Source organism: Miniopterus schreibersii (assembly GCF_964146895.1).
Source record: "Miniopterus schreibersii genome assembly, chromosome: 6".
Classification (NCBI taxonomy): domain Eukaryota; kingdom Metazoa; phylum Chordata; class Mammalia; order Chiroptera; family Miniopteridae; genus Miniopterus; species Miniopterus schreibersii.
The window spans coordinates 30,322,466-30,335,444 of NC_138107.1; the positions used below are offsets into that span (position 1 = coordinate 30,322,466).

Sequence of the window (12,979 nt, forward strand, 5' to 3'; positions counted from 1 at the left end):
TTTTTAAAATTATAATGCTGTTCAAGGGTCATTGTAGTGAGCACTTAAAGCTCCTTCAGTCTGCTCGCACAGATTGGCTTGCACCCGGAGAGGACCCCAGTGCTTCTGAACCTTGGCTGCACACGGAATCACCTGGAGGGTTTTCAGAAAATGCCGTTGTTCAGGCCCCATCCTGAGAGGCTCTGATTTGGGGCACGCCTCTGGTTGATCTGGGGCAGGGTCCATACCGCTATCATTTAAGGATGCTGCGCGTGATTCTGACAGGCAGCTAGTGCTGAGAACCATTGAGTGGTGGGAAGAACATGGTCTTTGGGGGCAAAAGTTGGTTGTGCCATTAACGGCTGTATCTCCTTGGGAAAATCACTTTATGAATCAGAGTATCAGCTTCCTCATTTGTAAAATGGGCGTAATCATATCCACACAAAGTTGATGGTAGGATTAAACTCAAATGAGAGTGCATGAATTTACCTGAAAGCACAACGCCTGATGTATATTAATCCCCCACTGAAGATTCATTCCCTTCTGTTCGTCTACCCCAAGCTTTATTTCTTCTCCCAAGGTCTCATATATTTCTTTTTGGTGTTAACAGTAGTTACTATCCTTAACACCTGGTCTTGCTCACCTTTTCATCTCCCACCATCATATTGACAGAGAAGGGACTGAATTTATGTTGCAGAATAAAAGATTTAACCAGAAGTACAATTTCAGCGCATAAATGACTTATCACTTCTCCATAAGCTGATGGGCAAAACAGAATCACAAAACCAGTCTCCCATTTGGAACCCAACATTACAATGATGCACCAAAACAGACACAAACAACGGTGGGATTTACACACAGATCACTCCTGGTTTAGCAGCCACGTACTGTGTCAAGTGCCCTAAGACACAGGGAGAAACCCTAAGGCACACCAGTAGCCATTAACGGTAAATGGCAATAGAGACCATGGCGTTCATGTGACACATCTACCAGTATTGAAATGGTGATCGTTGCTCTGGAGCTTGCCTGAGCCTGACTAAGTGAGGTGAAGAAATAATGTGTTTGTAAGGTGGGTGAGAAGAACTGCTTCTTTATAGAAACAGAGGAAAAAGGTAGCAGAACGTTTAAGGACTCCTGAGAAATTAGCAGGGGTCTTTTGGGGCCAACTGTCAGGGAGAAAAGATAAAGCCACAAAAGCACCAAGTTTTTAAAATAGCATCAAAAATGTCAAATTAAGGGATAGCCTTTCCTGAAGCTAAGTATCATCACTCGTCTTTCAACTCAGATCCTCGGTGATAAATCACTGAGGGGCCATTTTAAACATGAAAAACAACTCCACATGTATCTAAGATTTTAGGTATGAAATGCTCTTGTTTTCAGAATTTTATATGAGGGAATTGGTTTCTACAATTTCCTCTAAACCCAACCACACCACTGTACCACAGAGAGATGGATCAAAGCCCCTGTTGGGTCCTTTATCTACATTCCAATGGAGACCTACTTACATCAGTTCAATGAATATGAGCTGTGGACATCACCCACTTCCACTTTGGTATTGGGCAGATGTGATTTTTATAGTCATCTCTAGGCCCCTTTCCTGAATTCTACTTTTATTTTTTGCAGGTCAGTCTAACTACTATGCATATTTTTCCCTCACTCCTGTGCACTGGGGATTTTAGCACCTACCACATAGGTAACAGGATAGTCACTCTGTATACCCTAATGCTCATACAAGGCCAAATGTTCATTTCCTCTTTTAAACCAACAGCAATTGGTCCCTTAAATGTATCCACCAATTTCTCCCTCTTTTTACTTTGGATAGAATTTATTATCTCTAGGGGGGAGAAAAATACCTTCTCCTCACATGTGGTAAGTATAAGATTGTTGGTATACTAGATATTTAGACACTAGATGGAAAAGTAATTATATTAATAAAATCAAGATTAAATTTACAAAATACATTCCACAAATCTAGAAAACTCCTTAATAAGACATGATCCTGTCTATCCAGACAGTCTCCCTCTTCTTGTAATCTAAAATCACAAGACACTGATTTGGATAGAAATATAAAAATAAGCCAACATTTATAGGATTGTAATAAATTTGTACTTGAAGTACTTTGGGTAGACTATTGCTTGAGGCTTCAAAATAAACAGATAAACACATCCACACAAGAGGCACGTATAGAGATGTTTGTTGAAGCCTTGTTTATAATAGAGAAATATAGGAGATTTCCTCTTCGTAAATTTTTTTTTATTTTTTTAACTTCAGTGCCTGGTACATGAAAATTTGACATAATTCAACTTTATGTTTTTTGTATTTGTTTTTTAAATAGAAAATAAATAAAACAGGTATATACCCAGAAACATCATTTGGCAGGAATGCTCTTGAAGTTGGGAAAAAAACATTATATAACTTCAAGTGGCTATGTTTATGTTATACACAAGTATGCCGTATTCAAGGATTTTGGTAAACACTAAAAAGTAGCACAGTGCTGAGACTCCTCTGAAGTCTGATTAGTGATATATTTCCTTTCCACAAGTATTATTTCTAAAATTGTATTTTTTCACAGTACTCTTTATATGTCGAATACAAATCCCTCCTCAAGATCTAAGACATCTTAGACATTTCTAAGCCGCTGCTGTCACCACATTGACAAGAATGCCTTCTTTGTCCACAGCCAATCATTTAAGCAGAATGTAAATGCTGGAAACAGCTGAGAAGCTCATTGTCTTCATGTCTCTAGACTCCTCTACCTCCCCCTACCTAAAAAAAAAGAAAAAAAGAAAGAAGTGTCTGAAATAAAATGAGTCTGGATTATTATGTCAGTTAAACAATCTGATGTCTTTAAAATCACAATTTTTTTGTACAGCAGAGCAAAATTATAATTTTATCTCCTATACATGTTCTTTCCTTGAAAAATAATTAACTTTTGTTTCAGATTAATTTTAAATATAGTGAATATTATAGATTGCTAAAAGACCTAAGGCATTGTGAAGTGCTGACAAACACATTACTATGCAAATAGCCTAACTCCATTCAGAACTTGTCATTGTCTTTTGGAGGATAATAGATAAATTCCATGATTAGAAAGGAGCTCAAGCAATTACTCTGACTGTGATAGTCACAACAGTACGCGTCTGGCCTCACGCAAAATCTCTCTTCTGTTTTCTTGAAAGGGTGAAACTGGACAACCAGGATTTCCAGGACCTGTTGGCCCTAAAGGTCAAAAAGGAGAATCTGTAAGTATTTTAGCTTTTAGGGCAGAGAAAGAATACCCCAAAAATAGAATTAAAAATATTCTTCTGATTAGCCTCACTTCTATATACCTTGGTTGCCCCACCATGGCGAAGAATGATAGATCAGATATTTGAGCAAGTGCTCTGTAGAGGCATTAAGTCTTTTACATGTAGTAATTTAGTCCATTAAAAAATACCACTTGAGGTAGACTCATCGCCTCCATTGTTCAGATGAGGAAGCCGAGGCACAGAGAGGATAACTAACTTGCCCAAGGTTGCACAACTAGTAAGCATTAGAGCCATGACTCACTTAAGTAGGCTGATTCTAAACCCGGGGTGTGAAAATCATTAAGCTGCTCTGCTGTCACTAAACATTATAGCTAAAATAAACAATAAAATCAATATATCTAAAGACTAGACCTAATTTATCAAAAAAACAACTGCTCTCAATATACTTTCTGAAGTTATTTTCCCTTCTTGGTTTTTGTAAGATCAAAGTGGCTTCTCAATTCACTTTTCAATATTACTGAGGCCAGTTTCTTTAAAAACTTAGCTCTTTTGGTGGGAGGTGGGGGGGGAGGACCCTACAGTTTCCTTTATATTCAAATAGGACCATATATAGAGATTATATGAATCTTAGTTACAAAAATAACTTTTTTAAATGCTGTTAAAACAAACAAAAAAGACAACCTATGGCAGTCTTCAAATGAGTCAGCAAGAATCAGGCTTAACAAATGTTTCATCTTTGTTCAAAAGTAAGTAAATAAATAAATAAATACTACTTAAATATCACTTTTACCTTTTTCCTTGCCAAGATGAACAAAGGAGATTGGTTCACCAGGGATAATGAGAAGAGGCACTAAAATGCCTGCATGCCAAACACGAACAATATTTAGAAGTATTTAATATTGCAAAGCCTTAGCTTTAAAAATTGGTCGTCTTGGCAATGACAGTAAACATTCAGGTAGCTTTAGAATGAGAGCTGTTACTCATGCAGCCTAAGTTCTCCTACTTTCAGAGGCCATGCCAGCCCTTAGTATCCAGTCCAAGCCTTCACACTCTGCAAGAAGAAACAGTCTTTAACAGGGTTCCTCAACTGGGTGTTTCCATGAATGTCTGGGAAACTCACATGTCCCACAAATCCAGTCTTGTGGTTGCTGCCCCTTCCATCTGCTGATTCATTCCTGATGCTCTACGCCTGTTGGCACCTCTTACCAACTCCTAGCTGCTTCTTCAGGTCTCCACTGTCTCCCCTCCAAGCTGGAACACTGACAATCTTCATTTCCATGTGACATATGGCAGGCCTGGCAATAAGATTTACTAAAATTCTACTGGAAAAGCAGGGACTTGTAGGGCAGGAAGGAGAAACTTTATGGGTTGGAACAGTCCTTCTCAAAGGTGCACCTGAATCACCTGGGGCTCCCTTTGAAATGCTGGTTCTAATTCATTAGGTCTGGGGTCGAGCCTGGGAAGATGCATTACTCACAAGCTCCCAGGTGGTGCTCCTGCTCTTGGGTCCATGGATCACACTTTGAGTAGCAAGGATTGGAGGATTTCCTCAGATATTTCCTCTGGCTTTTCCTCCTACCACCAACATTTAGAGGCAGCCCACCTGTCTGGCTTACCCAGGTCAACAGCCTTCTTTTCTTTTCACTGATCTCCTTGCCAGTTCCCTTTCAATCCCTTAATTATCCCACCTCTTCAGACAACTTTGCTTGCCTCCCCCCCTGCCCAGCCCCATAAAAAATACTTTTTATTTGTTATATTATTATGCAGAGAAGTTTAGCTGTCTGTAGCCTCAACATTTCTATTCTGGAACAGGATCTGGACTTGACTTCGCATAATAACCAAAAGGCTCACACGATTCATCCAAAAAATTTAGTCAAATTGAATTCTGAACTACCTGTCCTGAATGGCACTTTCTCCCCCACTATTAGACATTTAGAATTTGACTAAATGTGAAACATGTCAGAGCTAAAATATACATAAGAGATCATGTAATTGAATCCCATGATTTTGTAGATAAAGAGATGTTCCAAAAGGTAATTGACTTGACCCAGATAGTAGCCGTTGAAGCTGGACCTAAACATCGAGTTTCTAGACAAGCAGGCTATAGTTTTTGTGTTTTCTAAAACCAGTTACTTTAGTCGATGTGTCTTGATAGTGTCTCTAAATGAGCAATGATGTAAGCAGTGTGATATAAGCAGGAACGAGCTGTTATATAAGCAATGTGGCCCATTGCTTATATCTAATGAATATCAAATGCTATCGTAAAAATCAAATAGATTTTTAAGAATTAAAACTGAAAGGTAAGAATATAAATAAAGCCCTGATCTAATGTGGGAAAATAACCAATAATAAGAGATTTAATCATGTTGGCTAGATATGGGTGTATTAGTCAGTGTAGGCAAGGTTACAGTAAGTAACAAATTAACCCTGAAATATTTGTGGCTTAACTCAAGAAAGGTTATCTCTTGCTCCTGCTGCGTGCCAGCGTGGTTCCGTTGGGAGGAATAGATATTCTACTCCATGCACACTCAGTTACCAGGCCCATTACCTCCATGTAGCTAAGCCATCTGATCACCACTGCAGGAAAACTGGGACTGGAGGATCATGAATGGGCTTTCACTGCCTCAGCCTTCAAGTGCAAGTACCGCATGCCACTGCTGTTCACATTTCATTGTCAAAACTAACCGCAAAGCACCATGTCGCCGCAAGGGAGTTAGCAAACATGGGAGGGAAGGTGAGCCCCGTAGCCACCTTCTCATAGGACATGAGGTGAAAATCACAGAGGCTCATTCAGTAACCACTTACGTCTCATTAGTGCTTTGTTTACGAGAATAGTAATCCCTAAGAGGACCTTCGAGAGTAGTCCATGATGGTTCTCACACATTCTCTTGCAAAAGAAATGTTTTTTAAAAATGTTTTCAAATTTTACCCTTATTGTCAATTCACCTAATTCAAATAATAAATAAATCAAATCAAACAGACCACCAAAGCCTAGGATTGAAGTCAGGCTGCCTGGGTTTAAATCCTAAATGACCTTCCTATGGCTCTGTGACCTTGGGGAAATTACCCACCTTCTCTGTGCCTCAGTTTCCTCACCTGTTAATGAGTATACTATTAGTACCTACTCCACTGACACATGAAGATTAACTATGTCAATATATAATGTGATTAGAACAGTGTGTGATACATTATAAGAATTTAACAAATGCCTGCTATTATTGTAATATCTGCATAACTTTAAATTCTCTAATTTACTAAACTTTTATTGGGTACCAACAGTGTACACCAGGTATACTATGATAGTCAAGATGAATTATATCTGTATATTTTTAGAGTTTATAGGCAGGATAAATAAGGAAACATAAAGTGAGTGAATGCTATTTTAGGGGAAATAACTTTCTGAGTTTCTTTCTTCATGCTTGAAATGAGACAATATCTTCCCCACAGCATTGATGTAAAAGTAAATGAGAGCATGTACATGGAACTCCAGGAACAGAAGCTAATAAGGGAAAGTGTGTGTGTGTGTGTGTGTGTGTGTGTGTGAGAGAGAGAGAGAGAGAGAGAGAGAGAAAGGGAGAGAGAGAGAAAGGGAGGGAGGGAGGGAGGGAGGGAGGGAGGGAGGGAGGGAGGGAGGGAGGGAGGGAGGGAGGGAGGGAGGGAGATATCACCTTCTATGTGATGCAAAAGGAAGCACTGGCCTTGGGCAGTATTTCAATTTGTCAGCCACTCAGGATTCTCAAAATAGTACTAGAATTATTAACTTACTGTTCATTTTGGAATATGGAAGGTGTTTTTTAAAACTAATTCTCATGCTCCCTTTAAGCTGCACAGGCCACCGTGTGACATTCTGGATCATTGCAGAGGTCTGGGCTGGTCTGCAGGATATCACTTCAGTTCTGGAGAGTTTATTTCTAGAAGTGTTTATAATTGATTCTGTTTCTACCCATTTTCCTAGGGGGAACCTTTTACAAAAGGTGAAAAGGGAGATAAAGTAAGTAGATGTTTTATCGCTATCTTGGGTTTTCTACTTCATTGATTTCTTTCTCTCTGATTCCTGGTATGTTTACTTTGGAGTCTAATAGATTTGATAAAATAAGGTCCCTGAGCATTTTATTTTTTCCTCTGTGTATTTTGACTCTTTTATTTTGATAAATGAGAAATTTTAAACCTTGTTAAGTTTTATCCTCTGATGACACTTTAAGGTCTGCTTGGGTAGAGGATATTTTTTTAACCCATTACTATTTGTGATAAGACAGAGTGTTTTGAAATATACCCGCTTAGGCCATCCAAAATACACAATTAAAATACAAGATACTGTTTTTTCAAAAATTATCTTAATGATACAAATTTGATTTATCAATCAGGATAATTTTATCAAAAGAATAATAAGTCATGGAAAATATAAAAGCAAACTCACTATAGCCAATACCATTGTCTTTGTTCAACCTTTATTTTTTTCTGTTTTTTGGGTTTTTTATGAAGTACATATACTTGATAGTAGAATCACCATGACATAGCAGCTTAAATTCTACTCTCTTTACCTCCTCATCTGGACTTTTCATTCTCTGAGATACAAGATTAGCTGGTGGCAAATTGTAGCAGGGTCAGCTGAGTGGAGAAGGCAGTGATTGCTAATGGAACTTCGTGATTACAATGTCAAATGCAACACTGAGGGAAAAACTTGGAAAGAAAAAAGAAAATAAATTACTTATTAGCGATAAGTATTTCAAACCATGTTTTAGAATGAACCCTCCTTGACTTCCTCATGTCTCCCATAATTTCCCCCTTTATTGTATGTTAATTAGTGGAAATGCAAATGAATTCATTATTAGAGATGCTCATCTACATCTGAATCTAAGCATTACATATGTAGTGATTATTTTGTTTACAGGGAGAAGCTGGGATAATAGGATCACAGGGAATAAAGGTAATCCCCTGACACTCTTCAGTTGCACCTACAACCTAATTGTAAGGTGAAAATCAAAGTAACCGGTTTGACTTTCCTTCCCACCCATATGTTTAGGGTGAACCTGGAGATCCTGGTCCCCCTGGTTTAATAGGAAGCCCAGGACTAAAGGTATATAAGCAATAAGTGAAATAAATGAAATAATTTTTGAGTTATGGCCATTTCTATGTGAAACAAGATGCTCTAGTGCCACTCACTTTCTTCACAGATGTTCCCAAAGGCATTATCATGTTTCCATGGTGATCCCCCCCCCATTGGTTGCATTTATTATACGCACAGTAACTTCGCCTTTTGATTCACAATAAGATTTTAAACTCTTTTTCAGAACATATTCACAATAGCGTCCCTAAAATCTTCAAAACTAAACAATGTGAGTTAAATCTATGACCCTGAACTATATTCTTAAACAGTATTCAGGGTTTAATTTCTAAACCAAAATTGTGCATCCCTGAGATTCTCGAGTTCCCCATCTGGAATATTGGGAGAGTGTCCCAAGGAAGACACTGTTGGGAGGTGCAGGAGAAATTAATGTGAGGTGCTCCCACCAACAGGTAAGGCAGGTTATCCAGGCCTCACCTGTTGATGACAGACCCATTTAAATGAGAACATCTTGAAGCTATATTTGTAAGCCCAAAGCACATTTCAGTATTATACAGAGAAGGTAGGATGGTGAAAGTCAGTCTTTCTACACATACAGGTCACGCTGTATTTTATATATATTCAGGTACAAATTTTTTAGCCAAGTTAAAAGTACATATCACCTTGTATTTTAGGGTCAGCAAGGACCTGCAGGCTCTGTGGGACCCAGAGGACCACCAGGAGATATTGTATGTATAGTAGATACAAGTGTCTTTGATGTTTGAAAATTAAATTGAGGCTAACGCATGTTTTAAAGAATGTGAACATCTGTTCGTGTGACTGAGACATACATTTGGCAAAGACATAGGTCATCTCTACCACTAATAGTGATCACACCTAATGTCTATTGGGAAGGCTAATACCTTCATATATTCATGTGAGGTTCTTTTGAATATCAGTAACCTCATAAATTGTTTTTTGGGAACAAGTTAACTAACTTATCATTTGGACATGCTTGTCAGTGGTGTACCAATAGTAAAGGAGATGGGAAACATCAAAAGAAATAAGGCAAACAAATGAAGAGAGAAAGCAAGCATTTCCATTATGCATGGCTTTGGTTCAGTTCTCCACCCAAGAAAAAGACACTTCCAAAGCTTCTGTTTTCTTGTGAGAGCCTCCAAAAAGCAAGTCTTTTGGCTGAAAATATTTCTATAATGCAATTGGAGAGACATCCTCAGGTTGCTATAACCTAGCTCTAGTGGACTCATTCTGTCTCTCAATTTCTCAGTCTCTCTCTCTCTTTCTCCCTCTCTCTCTCTCTCTCTCTCTCACACACACACACACACCCTTTAAATGCACTTTTCTATCCATCTCTCCAGGTAAGCCTTTTGTCCCTTGGACAACCTCCCTAGCCTTCTGACACCTTGGGAGCTGAGACACATCGTCAGTCCTCACTTAAGCAAAACAAAACAAAACAAAACAAAAAATGCTTGACCATGTCTTCTTGGAAACTGATCTCTGGCCACAATTCCAGTACCTCTAGTCAAGTATTAGAATGTCTCCGTCGCCTTGGAGACAGCCCCATGACCTCTTGCTCTATTCTCTGTGTTCCAGGGCTCTACCTTTCAGTGCATTTTGTTCTGCTTGGTCCTTTGAACATTTGGTTCATAGAGCTAAGTTTTCGATTGCTTCCCCACGCCAGTTAATGAACCATTGCAGGTGTACCTAGTGAAGAGATCTTATGAAAAGAGAAAATGCTGGTGGCACAGATGGAGCCACAAGGTGCCCACAAAGTGAAGTGAAGTGACAGTGGCTGGAGCTAGGAAAGAACAAAATCAAAGGGGAAAGAGCCCCTGTTGCTCAAATAGAGTCAAAGCGTATTTTCCTATTTACCCCATTGTCCTTCTTAATCATGTGATGCCATCAGCCATCACCATCCCACTCCTCCTTGGCAATATTATGGAGGGGGCATTTGGTGCAATTCTCCCTTATTTCGTTTCTTTCCCATTACATCCCAGTTACTTCCCTTGAAATAACAGGCCACATATTCTCACTAACATTTTTCCCTCTCTAGCAGACCAAAACCAACCCATCCCCACACACTTTGTATGTTAAGATTCTGTTCTGACAGAGACTCACAGATAGAAGTGTTGTTTTAATAAATGTTCTAATTGCTCTTTCCCTTTAATTCTGAATTGTCTAGGGATTGCCAGGAGAACACGGCATCCCAGGAAAACAAGGCATTAAAGGAGAAAAGGTATTACTCCCATTTTACTTATTTTGTGTATTAAGTAGCTAGAGCTGAGGAGGAAGCCAGGGGTCAAAGGGCATTAGGGGAGTGAGTGAACAGGACCAGGACCAGCTGCCAGGATTGGGTAGGGACAGTCACCTAAACTGTGTTGTGAATCATGCCGCCTGAAGTGCATTTGTGGCAGTCCTGGTTCTGGCATAAAAACACAGTACGATGAAATGAACTAACTTAGACAGGAAGACCTCAGGACTCAGAAAGTCTGCTTCAGGCTCAGCTACTGACTCTGGTATGGACCAAAGAAGCCTCCATCTTTCAGGACCTGTTTCTTGATGTCTACATGGAAATAGTGCATTAATGTTGAACAGTTATTGGGGAATAACTTAAAGAAAAGACAAAGATCAGCTGAAGAACTTTATGAATAAATGCCTTTATTGTGCATATATTTATGCACATGCATATGCCATGAAACTGCTAAATGTATTGGTAACATAACTCACTACAAGATCTAAATGCATCTAAGATAACTAGAACAGTGCCTGGCATGAATTAGGCACTTAGTAAATATTGTCGAATGAGTGAATGAATGAGAGAATGAAGTTTGACTGGCTATAATGACAACTTAAATCAATGGACGCTACTGCCTCCGTGCCTCCCACCATGATCCTGAGCAATGAAATAAGAATATTACCGTATTTTCTTCAGGGAGATCCAGGTGGGATTATAGGCCCTCCTGGGCTTCCAGGTCCAAAAGGAGAGGCTGGTCCTCCAGGGAAAAGCCTGCCAGGAGAACCAGTAAGTACCAGCCCTTTTGCTAATATCTCCCTTGAAAGATTGTTAATTATCTTCTGTGTGCCCCAGTGTCAGACCACAAGTCCAGCAGCATGCTTAGATGTGCAAAAAAATACATATTCACCTTATTCTTCAGCTGAGAGACCTAATCTCTTTGGAAGTTTGATGCAGCAAAGGCCTCTCTTCTGAAGAAAATGCACACACAGGTACCATCTTACAGCCAGCTTTGGAAGCTTCATGGGCCCCTCTGCAGAAGACATAGATTATTCAGGGATATATGGAGCCCAGTAAAACACCAGTTTTAAACCATAAACCTTCCTAGGGCACTATGTTAAAACAGAAGGACTGCTTGAGATTTCCTTGCCAGGGCCTCTGCAGGTGTGGCCACAGGTGGTCATTTGAAGAAAATGTCCTGCTGGTCCAGGCCATTTCCAGGACATAGAAAACTGGTTAGCTAGAAAAATCTAACCATTATACCTGTTTATATGCATTTTTCTCATCCCCTTTGACCATTTATATTAATTTTAAAAATAATGATAAATAGATCTCAGTATCAGGTGTCTAATTTTAAAGATGAAAAACTATTTTAATGTAATGATACAAAACCCATAACCTAGTAAAATTTGTATTCCATGTTTATTATTCTTTTATAGAAAAAGCTTTATTCAAGAAAGATGAAGAGCAATAAAACATTTTTGAGCTATGATTTCTAAAATGTTATTAACCTTTTTAGAAAAAGAAATGTATCCAACCCTCTTTTTATTTTTTTATTTTAGGGGTTAGATGGAAAACCTGGAGCACTTGGCCCCCGTGGGCCAAAGGTATAAAAATATCATAGATAATTTTTAAAGAATTAATCATTAATAAACTATAGCCAGAAAATTCACATCCCTTGAGCGTTGCCTTAACCGAACATCTCATTTTCCAGGGTGAAAGGGGACTGCCAGGTGTCCATGGCTCCCCAGGTGACATAGGCCCACCAGGGGTAGGAATTCCTGGCCGAACAGTAAGTGATATTCAGTTGAATTTTTAAAACCCTGTTGATGTGAATATTGTGAAATAAAATCCAGTGGCAAATTTGAAAAGGAGAAAATAACAGAATAGTCCAAAGAGGAAACAACAATAAACACCAGTCAGAGGGTGAGAATGAAAGGGCATTGAGGTCACGTCACTAAGCACAGAGAGGCCACTCACTGGGTACTGACCTACAGAGGCTGATCACACATACTAATTTTGGAATGGAAACAGTTATTTAACCTTACACTTCCTCTATTCTGTGTATTAAAACATATGAGTGAATGTTTGTATGATTATAAGAATAGCTAATATTAGGTTTTTATATATTACAGTTTGTTTTTAACTAGAATAAAATAAAAAGTTAATATTTCAAGTGGAGTACGTATGAATAGAAATATATAAAAAAATCTCTAAGTATTGTCCTAGAGATTTACAGAGAAGGAGAGACTAGAAGTTGGTTTTCATTGTTAAGACAAAAAATAGGCAGTTTTTCTACATGCTTTAGCTATAAGGATAGTGTCTGATATTAAATAATGACCACTGTAGGCATACTTGTTGACTAAGTGGTAATAAGCAATAAAGCTCTATATTTGCTATTTAAAAAAAAAAACACCCATAAAGATTCTGGGACAAGAAAAGTGGAAATATGTG

General features: G+C 38.7%; 1 protein-coding gene across 1 annotated transcript in view; it reads left to right on the plus strand.

Annotated features, from left to right (window-relative positions):
• Positions 1-12,979, plus strand: part of COL19A1 (collagen type XIX alpha 1 chain) — a 284,762-nt gene that overhangs the window by 214,745 nt on the left and 57,038 nt on the right. Inside the window, exons 20-28 of the mRNA XM_081141246.1 lie at positions 3,159-3,221; positions 7,183-7,218; positions 8,119-8,154; positions 8,251-8,304; positions 8,967-9,020; positions 10,475-10,528; positions 11,225-11,314; positions 12,088-12,132; positions 12,240-12,317. Coding sequence (XP_080997372.1) covers positions 3,159-3,221; positions 7,183-7,218; positions 8,119-8,154; positions 8,251-8,304; positions 8,967-9,020; positions 10,475-10,528; positions 11,225-11,314; positions 12,088-12,132; positions 12,240-12,317 — 510 coding nt within the window. The remainder of the gene's footprint in view (positions 1-3,158; positions 3,222-7,182; positions 7,219-8,118; positions 8,155-8,250; positions 8,305-8,966; positions 9,021-10,474; positions 10,529-11,224; positions 11,315-12,087; positions 12,133-12,239; positions 12,318-12,979) is intronic.